This window comes from Platichthys flesus, chromosome 7 (assembly GCF_949316205.1).
Source record: "Platichthys flesus chromosome 7, fPlaFle2.1, whole genome shotgun sequence".
Taxonomy (NCBI): domain Eukaryota; kingdom Metazoa; phylum Chordata; class Actinopteri; order Pleuronectiformes; family Pleuronectidae; genus Platichthys; species Platichthys flesus.
Genome location: NC_084951.1, coordinates 3,762,643 through 3,777,672, shown reverse-complemented (window position 1 = coordinate 3,777,672; position 15,030 = coordinate 3,762,643). Strand labels below are relative to the sequence as shown.

Below are 15,030 nucleotides of genomic sequence, written 5' to 3'. Positions count from 1 at the left end.
ATTCAACCCCCTCACCTAAAAAGACATTATAGTGATGTGGATGACAGATAATGACAATAAATAATAAATAATTATTTATTGATAAATTTGAATGATTTTGACAACAGAAGTTAACTTAACTTTGATGTTCAAATGAAAAATGTTCAACTCCCAGCTTCAGTACTTTGTGGCCCATCCTCCATAAATCCTTTTATAACTTCTAACAAACGTTTTCGGTAAGTGCTGACAAGCTTCTTACACCTCTCGATCAGAATCTTTGCCCATTTTTCATGTGCAAAAGCCCCTAGCTCAGGGATGTATGATGGCTTCCGTGCTGCAACTGCCTTCTTTAACAGAAGGCATCATATTCCTCCTTAAAATGGCCTGGTATTTCTGAGATTCCATGATGCCAGGTACACAATCAAGATTGTACTGATATTGATAATGTTGGCAGAAAAACAACCCAACATTATCAATGACCAACCATCAGGCTTGACCGTTGGGATGGTATTCTCCTGGTCATAAGCCTGGTCTTTCACATGCAAGACATACCGCTCGTCCAAATAGTTCCAGTTTGGTTACATCAGTCCATAGAACTGTCACCCAAAACTCAGTCGTCTTAGTCGACTTTTGATGTTCCTTGTGGTAAAGAGCTGACTGCATCTTGAAGTCCGGCCTTGAAGTCCTTGTTTATTGAATGCATGTCTTATTGTTTCCACTGAAGCACTTGTACCAGCCTTCATCAGGTCATCCTGTAGGTGTCTTGCAGTCATACAGGGGTTTCTCTTAGTTGTTCTGACTGTTGCTGAGGGCCCTTGATGAAATATTGGGCGTTCTTCCACGGCTAGGCGGGTTTGAAGCTTCTCCATACGTTTTAAACTTCCTTATAATGCTCCCAATGGTGTGTCTTAGAATATACATTTTTGGGAAATCTTCTTATACCCGAGGCCTTCAGGTTTGATGAAATAATCTCTTCTCTCAGCTTTTGTGGAAGCTCCTTTGTCTTTCCAATGGTTGCAACTCACCTTGAATACCTTCATGGGTGGGATTTATATATGCTTCACAGCTGAAGCCAATAAAGGATCAATATAGATTTCCCAAAGGCTTAATTATGTTTCAACTCCACTTTAGGCCATAAAAACTGTCAAATAGCTTTAAAAACATCAAGGGGTTGAATAATCTTAACTAAATATACTTTTCCACACAAATACTACATCATGCATTTTCTGTGTTGATTTTATGTATCACTCAACTCATAAAGAAATCATCAAAGAAGCAGAACCTGCTCTTTGAAAAAACTGTAATTGATAAATCCTTAAAATCTGTTGGGGGGTTGAATATTTCTGATTGCAACTGTACTTCTGTTAACTTAATTCAGAGTTGATAGAACTTATAATGTTCTTAATTGTAATTACTTTCAAGTTGTTCTTTTGTTAACTCAACTTAAAGCTGATGTAACTTATTATTTTACATTTTAAAAATGTTACCTGTCAACACTTGTCAACATAGACCCCACTAAAGGACCAATACATTTCCATTACATGTTTAATAATAACATGCATCACATCTTGAACACCAAAATACAATTGTGAGCACAAGGTGGATTTAAATAGTAAAGTCAGTACTGAATTCAAGATTCAACTGTTTCTACACCAAGATAAAATATATGTTAACAAAAGTGGCAGCTTATTGGCTTGAATATAATTCTAACAGAAAAGTCATCTGTAACTGTAGATCGAACAAAACTGTTCAACAATAAAAGAGCAAGGCTACTTAGGCCCAGAATGATCAGTCTCAAAATGACCAGAAAATGTCTAATTAGACCAATATCCTAAGGTCAGAGAATCTCAACACTACATGGTAGATTTAAGAGCAGAAAAACAGAAGTTTGACTGATGGGCAGGAAGGGAGAAAACAAAGAAACAGAGACAATGCGTTGGAGGTAGATATGAGTTTGTGAGTATCGCAGAAAAAGTTAAAATAACATAAAGACAGAAGGAGCGTTTAAGAGGTAAGAGTTTTAGTGAGTAAGAGAGAATATTACATTACATTACCTTTCATTTAGCTGACGCTTTTATCCAAAGCGACTTACAATAAGTGCATTCAAACCCGAGGGTACATACCAAGGACGACAAGAATCAAGAAAGTACAATTTCTTCAAATAAAGCAAAACTACAAAGTGCTATAAGTAAGTGCCATTTAAGTGCTACTAAAGTGTTAGTTTCAAAAAGTTGTTAGTGTTTTTTTTTATTTTTTTTTATTCAAGGTAAAGTCGGAAGAGGTATGTTTTTAGTTTTCGGCGGAAGATGTGTCGACTTTCTGATGTCCGGATGTCAATGGGGAGCTCATTCAACCATTTAGGAGCCAGGACGGAAAACAGTCGTGTTTTTGATGAGTGTTTAGCTCGCAGTGAGGGAGCAACAAGCTGATTGGCCGAAGCAGAGCGGAGTGAGCGGGGTGGGGTGTAACGTTTGACCATGTCCTGGATATAGACTGGACCGGATCCGTTCACAGCATGGTACGCAAGTACTAGTGTTTTGAACCGGATGCGAGCAGCCACTGGTAACCAGTGAAGGGAGCGGAGGAGAGGAGTAGTGTGAGTGAATTTAGGTTGGTTAAAAACCAGTCGCGCTGCTGCATTCTGGATGAGCTGCAAAGGTCGGATGGCAGGAGCAGGTAGACCTGCCAGGAGGGAGTTACAGTAATCTAGACGTGAGATGACCAGAGCCTGGACCAGAACCTGCACCACCTTCTGAGTGAGAAGGGGGCGTATTCTCCTTATGTTGTGCAGCATGAATCTACAGGACCGTGTTGTTGCAGTAATGTTGGCAGTAAGGGAGAGTTGGCTGTCGAGTGTTAAGCCCAGTTTCCTAGCCGTCTGAGTGGGGGTTAACACAGAGTTGTCAAAGTTAATAGTCAGGTCGTGGATGGGAGAGTCTTTCCCTGGAAGGAAAAGAAGTTCAGTTTTGTCAAGGTTAATCTTCAGGTGGTGTTGAGACATCCACTGAGAGATGTCGGTCAGACAGGCAGTGATTCGCGCTGCTACCTGTGTTTCTGATCGGCATAGCTATGGTAGGAAAAAGCGTGTGAGTGAATGACAGAGCCGAGGGAGTTGGTGTACAAAGAGAAGAGGAGAGGACCTAGGACAGAACCTTGAGGGACCCCAGTAGTGAGGGGACAAGGTTCAGACACAGACCCTCTCCAAGTTACCCTATAAGTGCGTTCATTGAGGTAGGAAGAGAGCAGAGCCTGAGACACTGAGGTCCTGAAGGGAGGAAATAAGGATCTGGTGGTTCACTGTGTCGAATGCAGCAGAGAGGTCTAGAAGGATGAGGACAGAGGAGAGAGAGGCTGCTCTAGCAGTGTGAAGCTGCTGAGAGACAGCAAGGAGGGCAGTCTCAGTTGAGTGACCTGCCTTGAAACCAGACTGGTGAGGGTCAAGAAGATTATTGTGGTTAAGATAGGAGGAAAGTTGATTAATAATTTTGGAAAGAAAGGGAAGGAGAGAGACAGGTCTGTAGTTAGAATATATGAATTAAGTTTAGTAAGAAAGTAAGAAAAGTTAAGTTGACAGACTGAAAGAGGACAGTAGATTTCAAGAAAAGAGAGCTGTGATAGAGGGAACTGGAGAAAATTTAGAGAAGAATGACATTACAGCTGACGATTTTTTCCAAAGCGACTTACATAAGTGCATTCAAACCCAGAACAGCAAGAATTAAGGTTAACGTTTCATTCAAATTCAAGTACAGCCGAAATAAAATCTTGTGAGTCTATCTTTAATAACAGTATGTTTTTTATAAATAGTTTCTACAAATTAACCCTCACAAGACAAGTCCTGGTCAGCTTCAAATGACACAATGGTAGGCACTTTGACGCTGCATTTTGTCTTTGTGCCATAACGTCGGATGTCCGAAATATATAGTTGGGTCTCCTTACATGCTATCATGTTGAAGTCCTTTAGCCGGCTGTCACGCTGCTGCCTTTTTGGCAAGTTTTTTTGCTGCTTCAGGCAGACCTGCTTGGAGGTCGTGGAGCTTCGGTAAAGAAAATGTCTCCCTAGCTGGGTAAGGAGAAGATGAAAAAGGGAGAGGGAAGGAGGAGATATGATAAGAGAGAGAGCAGAGGAGGAATTTGGTCTTCATTGTTCTGGTAACCTCATGGGTCCTGAGGCACACAGTGACCAATAGTAGCAAGAACTTTGGTCCAGGGGCAGGTTTCCCACCTAGATGTGAATAATCCACCCACCAGTTGGGGTGAGAGGAGAAATGGGGACAGGAAATTCAAGATTCAAGATTCAAGATTCAAGATCCAAGATCCAAGATCCAAGATCCAAGAGTTTATTGTCCTATGCACAACAATTGCATACAGCAGAGGTGGGAGAAAGAAAGAAGCATGCTGAAAACCTCTGGTTTGTTCTACAATCTTTTGGGCAGAGGAGAAAGCATTCTTCTCCTTTTCAACAGTGCAAAGGTGTTGTTGCTGGAGGCCACTGAGGCATCTGTGTGGAAGTGGACAGGAAGAAGGTAAATTACATTTCATTTCATTTTCATTTTTAACTATCTTGTTAAATAAACAAGATAGTTCTTTTCTGCAATGACAATTCTGCTCTGGAGACACGGGCACAGCAATGCTAATGCTGATGTCCACATGCACATCACTGATGTGAATGTCAATTGTTCTGATATTTGGTGATATGCCAAAGTACTGGACTAAGTTTAATTCTGACCTCCTGGTGACACTACAAAAAAAAGTTAGGGTTTGACGCTTCATTATTTAAGTCAAACTTTAATCTGCTTATGATGCCAGTTTAAAATGCAGATATCAGTACAGTCATAAGAATGAATCATTGTTGGGACCATGAATCTCAGGTCTAGATTTCATGGCACTAAAACCTATAGATCTTTGCCAGTGCTGTGGCTCATTGGCTCCATATAATTACTGCTGATGTCTTGTTTAAGTGCTGTAGGAATGAGAAGACTAAACACTTACTTGATATAATTTTTCCAGCTCTCTTTGCACATTTCAACTTATCATGAATCCATGGATGCTGCAAGGCCTGCTTTGGTGTCATGCGCTTTTTTGGATCATATCTAAAGAATGAGATACATGCATGTATTGAAGAGATCCTTAATTTTGCTAAATGAACGAATACATTTTATTCTACACACGCACATATATACATTTATATATATATTATACTTAAAGCAGCACTGTGCAACTGTTTACCCCTAAAATAGCAACTTTAAAATTAGTTTAATTGACTTTGAACAAAGAGAATGGTGACACTTTGATTCTCACTTCTCACCCTTAAAGGGGTCTCACATTCACCTGTGAGAAGTGTGGTAGTTACAGCTTTAATTGTCAGAATCAAGCCCAAGAAATGCTGACATGAAGATCAGTTAAAAAGACTATTAATTGAGCAAACATTTAAAATATCAACAATTCTAAACAGGGTTAGGTATATTGGCAGCTCTTTCGGTTCAGGAAGCCAGGCATCATGGGTCACAATCAAAGCTCTGGTCAAGAGATTGATAGGCTTGATTTTTTTCTCCACATGAAAACCACTTAATTGCTCAAACATGGAAATTGACATAATTTATAACCATGTGTGGCAGCAGATGATGCTGTTGCTCATAGAGTTGCTGGTAAGACCTTTTTACAGTGTCATTCTCATGAGTGTTTCTGAGAGCGTGTACTTACTCAAGGCAGCGCTCAATGAAATTGATGAAATGAACATCAATAGAGTTCAGCTTTGTTTCCAGATTGGTTCTGCATTGTCTGATGTATGGGATGCCATCAGAATCTGCATAACCAAGACAAATTAGTGGGTGAGTTTTACAATCCCCTGCACTGCTAAAACGGTATGTGGAAACGGAGAAGGTCAAAGTCTGAAATGCTTTTGCTCACCAAAGAAGAATTTTCTTTTGGGGGCTGCCCTCAGCAACTCAGGAGGAGGGACACCCAGCACCTGCAGGAATTAACATTCAAACATTTGAAACAGTTGCATCATTATTTTTAAAATATGACAGCAATTTGATTATAATGAATACAGCATTATTTAATGATGAGTATTACCTCCATTATCCTGTTGAAGACATATGGAAGGTCACGTCCATGAAAGAGACGGAAACCACAGTGAAGCTCAGCGATGGTGCAGCCCAGACTCCACATGTCGGTTGGTGGTCCACACTTTTTGCCAAGTAGCAGCTCCGGTGACATGTATTCTTTAGTGAACAGACGAGGTCTATCTGTTTAAAGAGATTAATACAGATTGAGTGAGTGTTCATATGTTCTGTATTTTCTTTGCTAGAACATTTGCAAGCAATGCCTTTTAGTCTCTGTCAGTCATGTCACATTGTAAAAATAAAATCTTTCACCCACCGTCCTCTGTCATAAAGTAGCTTCCTCCAAAGTCAGTGACTGCTATGTGCATCTCATCATCCTTTTTGTAGATCAGCACGTTTTCCTGAAAAATAACATGCAGGTGCTATTGAGTTATTATTTGATAACCATGGGCAGTCACTTTGTGTGCAAAGCTAAAATCATTTGTAAATAACTAATTTAATTAATTAAATAACTGATACATTTTAAAAAACATATACAGCTTTGCTTCTCCCAGTGGTCAAAATATACCAAAATGCTATCTTTCTTTCATTTTCCCACAAACCCATGTCATTAATAGTTTGAAACCTTCCTTTAATCATATAAATTCTACGTGTAGTGGCACAAGGTAAGGCCAGTAAATATAAACAAAAAAATGTTGCTCTGGTCAAGCAAACATAATCTAGATTAAAAATCAAATCTTCTGAGATGTTATGCCTACTGGTTTAAGGTCACCATGGACAATCTTCGTCTCTCTAAGCAGCTGTAGACATTTCAGGATTTCCATGGTGTATTTCTTCTGCTCTTCCTCTGTGACTTTAATCTTGTTGGTGTGGCATAATTCATGAAGGTCCTTCCTGAAAATGAATGTGAGAGGCTAGCTTTAATCTCTACAGCCTATTCTGCTATTCAGGATTCTGCCTAATAATATCTGAAGTTTTCCCTGCTGAGAGAAACATGAAAGCAAGCAGAATGTGTATTTTGAACTTACAGAAAGAGATCAAAAATGATGCACAGGTGACTGCGGAAGTAGAATTTCTCCTTCATATGGACAATGTTGGCTGAGTTATCCTTGTCAGACTCTCGCAGGGCTTCTAGAATCTTCACTTCAGGCAATACCGTCTGATAAATGCTGGAAAACAATCAGACCACAGTATGTAATGTGTAATTACGTGTAAAAATAGTCATTTTAAGTATTATAAACACCAGATACATTTAATAGTGTTAGACCTATACGACTGAATCTATGAGTTGTTCTCATACTTTGCTAGGAATGAGGAGCCACGCATGCCCACTTGAGTGCTGCAATAAATATTTGTACTTTTCTGCACAGTCTCACACTTTTTCAATAATCAACAGATACCGCTGATAACATACCATGCAATTAAACAATTTGACACCAAATGGCAGCGGAAAAGATGACTACAGCACAACCTCATGACACAACCTAAATTCTGCTGGTAGTCAATACCTCAGTGGCTGAAGGGGCTAATTGAAGAACTAAGTCTAATCAGGTAAACAAGGCCACAGACTTCAAGTGATGTGGCTAAAGTCAAGCAACAGTGATGATGGGACAACAGTCAATAAGGCTGAGGGCAAAGAACTTCAGAAGGTAGGAGAAGAGGACATCTTTCTAAGAGAATCCCATCACTCTAGAAATCAAGGGAGTGCTGGTCATTGTCAAGGATAGTTTCAAGTCCTATGAGCTCATCCAACACATTCTGATTGTGATCCAAAAATCTTAATTCAAAGTCCATCAACAACCTTATACTGGGCTGTCAACCACATGAGAATACAAGATGCACTTGAGTGCTTAGAAAAAAAATTGTAAATGTATTTCAGCGTGAACAACTTGATGTTAACGCTATTGTTAAAAGATATATCCCAAGATTTAAATTAACGTCTCGTTCTTATAACTGATGATTTGTATAATTCTGCCTTAGTTTGTGAATCTCTTACATGTCCTTGTTTCTAATGACCTTGATGGCAACAAGCTGATTAGTCTTGTGGTCCATGCATTTGAGGATCTGTCCAGAGTAGCCTTGCCCAAGCACCTCCAGGATCTGATAGCAGTAGGCCAAATGATCGTTAACAATCTGTGGATTCAAAGGTTATAGGTTTATAGAGTGTTCATGTTTATGATGTTAGGAAAAAATAAACCAATAATGATTTAAATCTTCTTCTTTAAGAAGGATGAGATTGGATTTTTAAAATCAATGTTACACAATCCTATTGATCTAAATCAATAATAATTATACATGGAAATTAAAGCTGCACTGAATTGGCATTTTCATATAATCATTTCATTCATATATGTGTCTCTGTAAATTAAAGACTTAAGCACTTACTGCGCTGTAGATTCCGTCATTAGTGTCATAGCCAGAGTTGGAAGGCTGGATTTTTGAGGCATCAATCTTTTTGGCCTGCTTTCCAATGTACCACACCTGTTTGTAGTCCTTGATTTCTTTCTGCTCATAATTTGTCAAGTATTCCTTAAAATTGTCCAGAATATCTGCACATTGGGAAAACACATCTCTTGTTTTATCATGTTCTCACGAGGGAATCAGAAAAGACTAATCTCAGTATTTAAAGACATACAAACAAACAATCCAAGAAGCTCTTACATTCAGGAGACATGGCTGGTTTTATGGTAGAGGATGTCTCGCTGACTGACTGTGTTGTCTGCAGGCGAGTGACGGTGGGTTTCATAACAGTAGGTGACTGGGAGCTGGGCCCCAGTGGTCTCTTCTTCTTGCCCCCGGGCAGGGCAGATTGCTGTTTGTGGCTTAAATCAATTTGGGTTTTCTGAGAGCCCTTGGCGATTGATATTAGGACTGTAGGACAGACCCTGTTTTTGGCATTAGTCTTTGGGCTCAGTACTGACCTCTTGCCTTTCGTGGGGGACATTTTCTATGAACAAAAACAGAGGGAATGTGTATAACTGTAATTGTAACAATAACTCAGTCCACAATAGTGGATGGAGAGTAAAAACATTCAGTAACATAGAAATACAAATAGTCAATGAGTTTTCTGATAAAAATGTGGTTTGAATGCTGTCCTGCTAAATCAAGTTGAAAATAGATGGTAAGAAGTAAAACCGTTACCATGCTTTAACAATGAGACGTTGAACATATATGCCACAATTATGTATCTCATTTTCCCACATACACAAATCAACACCATCAGAATAATTTGAATGACACTTTAGTCATTTAGAAATTCTAAATATAATGGCACATGGTTATCAGTCTTTAGGGCCCGAGCACTGACAGTGGGAGGCCCTATTGAAATAGTAATGATTATTATTATTATTATTATTCAGGCAAATTAATTGGCTTTTTGAGGGCTTTAATTGTAATTATTATTGTACTGCTCAAGGAAACTTTATCTAGAATTATTTTAAGTGCGGTTAAAATAACTGCAAAATCTTCTGAGGTGTTATGCCTACCGAGTTGATGTCACTATGGACAATCTTCTCCTTAAGCAGCTTTAGACATTCCAACATGTCCATGGTGTATTTTTTCAGCTCTTCGACTGTGAATTCACTCTCGTTGGTGTGGTTTGATCCATGTTGGTCCGTACTGAAAATTAATGTGAGAGGTTAGCTTTAATCTCAAAAACCCGTTCTGCTATTCAAGATTCTGCCTCATAATAGTTTGAGTATTTCCCTGCTCAGAAAACAATGGAAGCAAAGAGAATGTGTATTCTGAACTTACAGAAAGAGATCGAAAATTATGCACAGGTGACTGCGGAAGTAGAATTTCTCTTTCATATAGACGGTGTTGGCTGAGTTATCCTTGTCAAACTGCTGCAAGGCTTTCAAAATGTCCTTTTCAGGCATTGCCAAGTCATGAACACTGAAAAGCCATCAGACCACAGTATGTCATAAGTGTAAGTACATGAAAAAATTGCCAGTTTAAGCATTATAAACACAAGCAACATCGAAGAGTTTTAAACCCAAGATCTTAGAAAAAACTTGTTTGAGAAATAAGATTTTAATTAACGTCTCATTCTTATGACTGATGATTTCTAGCATTCCGCCTCAGTTTGTGAATATCTTACATGTCCTTGTTTCTAATGACCTTGATGGCCACAAGGTGCATGGGCTTGTGGTCCATGCATTTGAGGATCTGTCCAGAGAAGCCTTGCCCAAGCACCTCCAGGATCTGATAGCGGTAGCCCAAGTGGTCATTGATGAGCTTTGGATTAAAGAGTTATATATTCATCGAAAGTTTATACATATTATATCTAGGAAAAAATAAACCAATATCCAATATCGTATCTACTTCTTTTTGAAGGGATGAGTTTGTATTTTTTCAAATCATTGTAATTCTAAAGCAATACTATTTTATGCGGATATTAATAAATAGTAACTAGTTAATAATGAATTACAAATTTATGTTTTTATATAATCTATTGATAAATTTGTTTTTCTCTGTAGAGTAAAGACTTAAGCACTTACTGCTCTGTAGATTCCTTCCTTAGTGTCATAACCAGAGTTGGAATGCCGAGTTTGGGAGGCATCAATCTTTTTGGCCTGCTTTCCAATGTACCACACCTGTTTGTAGTCCTTGATTTCCTTCTGCTCGTATTTTGTCAAGTATTTCTTGAAATTTCTCAGAACATCTGCTCATTCGGAAACATGTAGATTTTTCTCGTATTCTCACAAGGAAATCAGAAAAGACCCCAATCTGAGTATCTAATAACAAATACAGAAACAATACAAAAAGCCCTTACATTCTGGAGTCATGGTTGTTGAGGTTGTGTCAAATGTCTGTGTTTTCCGCAAGTAAGTGATGGTTGGTTTCATAAAAGTATGTAAATGAGAGCTGGTCCCCAGTGGGTACCTCTTCTCTTCCCTGCAGGATTTCGTACAGCCCATGGTGACTGTTTCTAGGATTTAAGGTTATGGGCTGGATGTTGACCATTGGTTTGTTAACAGATTTGAGTTCAATAGGTTGGTTGGCTGTATTTAAGTTGTGACTTTTGAATAGAGGCGACGTTTGGAATATAACGTAAATGTAATGTGAATGTTGACCTGCTGAATCACTTTGATGAGCAGGTCAAAGGACTCTCCTTGATAAGATCAAAGGCATGTGATTTGTCATGAGACCCCAAGGTCATATGAAATGTCCTTTGCATCAGTTGCCAGTATTTTGTCTTTGTACAGTTAGTATGGAGTTTCAGTTAGATGATTTTACCACAGACTCCTCTGTTAAAAAGTGTAAAAAGGCAGATTAGTGGTGTTGCCAATTTCTATAAAGTACAAGTGCCTTTAAATGCCAAAAAAGCTCAGGACAATGCAATGCAGTTTTCCCCACCTCACATTGATATCAGCAGACATATGGCACTTGTATCTCCGTTCAGAGAACCAGAAGTTGATTCCTATTCTTGTATGCTTTACACTGGCCAAAGGATGTGTGTTGTTAGTGACAGTGGTCAATATTGTTGCAATGCAAATTACAAGGTAAAGCGCAGTAAGTATCTAACAGCCTTAATCTAGACCAGATCCTAGATTATGAGAAGGTAAAATCTACCAGCTTTGGTTCATGTTCTGTAAACATGCTGTCAACCAAATTTATGGCAAGTTTGTAAATGAAAAGAGCACATTATCTGATAAATGGTGTCATGCTATCGAAACAAATTTCAGATTTAGGAACTTGAGAGTGCAACTTGAGGAGTTTAAGAAATGCTTGCCTGAAAATATTGTAATATATTCGAATGAGCAAATGTTTAGACCTTATTCAATCAATCAAATGTGATTTGTATTGCCCATTTTCACAGATCACAATTTGTCTTATAGGGCTTAACAAGGTTTGACATCATCTGCCCTTAACCCTCAACAATAGTAAAGAAAATCTACCAAGAAAAACCTTTAATCAGCTTCAAAAGTACTTTGAAACCTCAGAGAGAGCCACATGTGAGGGATACCTCTTAGGAAGGACAAAAGTGAAATAGATGCCACATGTAATGGAAGCACATCAGCAAAATAAGTATTCACAGCATTGATTAGAATAAAGTTTAATCACCACACATGACCGACGACCTGAATGTTATCTACTGCAGCTTCTATAAGCCAACTTTCACACCCCCCAACTGCCCTGACATCAAACAACCACCTCCATCATCTGCCACCTCCTCACCTCTCCAAACTGACCCCCCACCGGCCTGCAGGATCTGTGAAAATGATGTGAATCTGGTCTTTCACATTCAGAAAATCAGGAAGGTACTAGGCTAAGACGATGTGTCACCCTCCTGCCTGAAAGTCTGTGTTGACCAGTTGGCGCAAATCTTCACACAGATCTTCAACCGATCACTGAAGCTGTGTGAATTCCCCTCCTGCTTCAAATGCTCTACCATCATCCCAGTCCCCAAGAAATCCTCTATAACAGGACGAAATGACAAGATTTTTCAGCCCAAAGATCACAGTTCAATAGAATCTATATCAGCTGATCAGTCATCGCTGAACCCTCGCTTCCTCCTCATCCTTCCATTCGCCTGCATCCATCAGGCAGAATCACGCACCAGTGCCACAGCGTTTTTTATTTATTTAGAGCCTCCATCTTTTTCTTTAACAGAAACAAAACCAAAAAAAAACTCTCAATCAACGACATCATGACTTGACAGAGGTCTTATCATCCACGAGAACATTTTCTTCCACCACACACACACATCGTACCTGCACAATGTCTTTTGCATAAAAAAAAGGCGACTAATGAACCAACCACCAAAACAACCACTGAAACGATGATTGCAGCTGGTGCCTCTTTCAAAATGTCATTTCCACATTCAGCATCGGTTGAAGCTGTTCCTGGTTGCATCAGCTGAAGGTTTTGTGATTCACATCTGGATTGACAGGGGAACATTCTCACAGGACCATGTAGAGGCACCACAGATTCACTGCAAGTGTAAGAAACCAGGCACGTCCATGTCTGGTGGGATTCTTTACTTACTGTGTGTGTGGTCGACAAGACGTACGTTTCCCATCAGAGAATGTTCTGTCACTGCAGTAAGAGCATTGAGCGTCTGTGAGGGCTGTTCCTGTACAAACACAAACTATACACAGTTACTAGTGTACATATCATATTAGTATACAGAAACTATTTTAGATTCTTTAAACTCATCACACCTGGATCACTACACAGTCTATCATGACTATATTCATTATTTGTTTTCATTCCACTTAAATGATATATTGATGTATATGGGTTCATTTTATGTTGTACTTTATTAGAAACCATTCCAATGAACTTCCCAGACTCAAACTGGTTTGAAGTTTCTGAAGTGAGATTATTGTACGTATTGTTACACTATCAAACCCAAATATTCATCCTGAAATGAAAAGTTGAGTAGTCTGCAACTGTTAATGTGGAGTTACACCAGTGATGCCCATAGTCAGGATTTTTCCGGCTAGTCCACTCATTAAGGTTTATGTATTTATTGTTTCTTTGACTTACAACTGCTACGAAATGTGACTGAAAGTGAAACTTCCATGATAACACCAGTACACAGCAAACAGAGTGCTGATCTCTAATTCTCAGGTGTCTGTTGAAACTGCACTTTGCTTGTCTTTAATAAAACTGCTACAGGAGAAGATGCTGCACTCTGCTGCTGTCTCACAGTTTTTCACCACAGAAACATGAGACGTTCAGGGTTTGAACACTCAAGGTTGAAAGTTTAATATAATGAGATATTTAAGGGACACGTCATAGAAAGGAACACACTCTCTGTTGAACTTTTTCAGTTCCAGAAAAAATGAGGTGCCGATTTATCTGCGACATCTTAACAAATGTACTGGTTCACTCCTGCTCTTTATAATGCAACATTCAGAGTTTATAGCGAAGTTCTGTCTGCCTAGCGTCGTTAATATGATAATACATTCTGCAGGTTCCGAATATGCACAGTTTTCATTTCAAAGCAAAAGGCAGGTGTTTACTAACAGATTCGAACTTCCAGGATCAATAAGTCACGAGCGAAACGTTCTTAAATCACAGAACGCGCCTCTTTCCCACCGTACTAAGGTAGAAAAAAGGTCTTTACACTTACTTTAATCAATACGAGCCGTCCTCCGACCTGGACGCTTTATAAATGCCAGTCCACCTGCAAACGTTCGTATTTGGATCTACCTCCAAATCCGCCCTCCACACGCCCACATTCAACCATAAATGGTGACTGCAAAGCACGGCATGCATATTAAATTATGCCGCTGACCAATGGGTGTCCATCACGGCATCAAGCGATGGGAAGAGGAAGTGAAATTTGACACTGACATCGAGGTGTTTGTAAGTGAGGTGGAGGTGAAGAGCGACTCTATGGGACAGCAGTGATGTCACTAATAAAGTAAATACACTGATACTCTGCCGCTGCTGCTGTGGATAAGACAATGTGTGAGATAAAAAATGAACCCTCGCTTCCTCCTCCTCCTTCTATTCAAGTTCACACATCACACAGTATTTATCCATTTAGAGCATCGGACCGATTCCCTCACATCAGTGGATCCTTGCCTCCACTCTGGGATATTATTTGGAAAATGTCTTCATTTCTTATAAGTGATCTCCTTTGCGCTCTGTGCGCTCTGTTCTCTGTGCGCGCTGTGCGCCTGATGGCACAGTCACATTCACTGCAGTGATTGGCTGATACCTATTAATGAGTCGGCTCTTTAATTCCGCTGTTAAATGGAATCTGAACGTACTTTGCTGTAAGTTGTTTTATATATTTTGTAATTAAAAGGCTCGTTTGGAGCAGATATGTCGCGCGAGCAAAACTAAGCTGTTGGTTTTTATGTAAATTATGAATTGGATCAAAAATCTGCTTCAGTTCACCACCCTCACGTCACTGCGGTCAAGCCAGCCGACACTCACAACTCTTTGGTCAAATCAGCCGACACGGAAATTACACTGCACCCATATACTGATATTTATGGTAAACCTATCCGAACCGCCCAGAACG

General features: G+C 39.4%; 1 protein-coding gene across 6 annotated transcripts; it reads right to left on the bottom strand.

The window, feature by feature from the left end:
• Window positions 1-51: 51 nt before the first annotated feature.
• Window positions 52-14,637, bottom strand: LOC133956993 (dual specificity tyrosine-phosphorylation-regulated kinase 4-like). Of its 6 annotated transcripts, none has more exons than XR_009921184.1 (16): window positions 13,035-14,007; window positions 10,144-12,927; window positions 9,798-9,938; window positions 9,530-9,662; window positions 8,706-8,991; window positions 8,430-8,593; window positions 8,041-8,177; window positions 7,073-7,213; window positions 6,803-6,938; window positions 6,361-6,445; window positions 6,055-6,227; window positions 5,887-5,947; window positions 5,680-5,782; window positions 4,969-5,069; window positions 3,916-4,477; window positions 52-2,922 (listed from the first exon to the last, which is right to left on the bottom strand). XR_009921184.1 is itself a non-coding variant. In XM_062392381.1 (16 exons), exons 3-16 carry the CDS (start codon window positions 10,197-10,199, stop codon window positions 4,395-4,397), a joined length of 1,800 nt encoding a protein of 599 aa, XP_062248365.1. In that variant the 5' UTR covers window positions 10,200-12,927; window positions 13,035-13,122; window positions 14,022-14,637; the 3' UTR covers window positions 52-4,394. The 6 variants fall into 6 exon arrangements, 5 of the variants coding, with proteins under 5 accessions (XP_062248365.1, XP_062248366.1, XP_062248364.1 ...); XM_062392381.1 differs by adding an exon at window positions 14,022-14,637 and having other exon boundaries at window positions 52-4,477; window positions 13,035-13,122; XM_062392382.1 differs by adding an exon at window positions 14,128-14,637 and having other exon boundaries at window positions 52-4,477; window positions 13,035-13,122.
• Window positions 14,638-15,030: the final 393 nt, after the last annotated feature.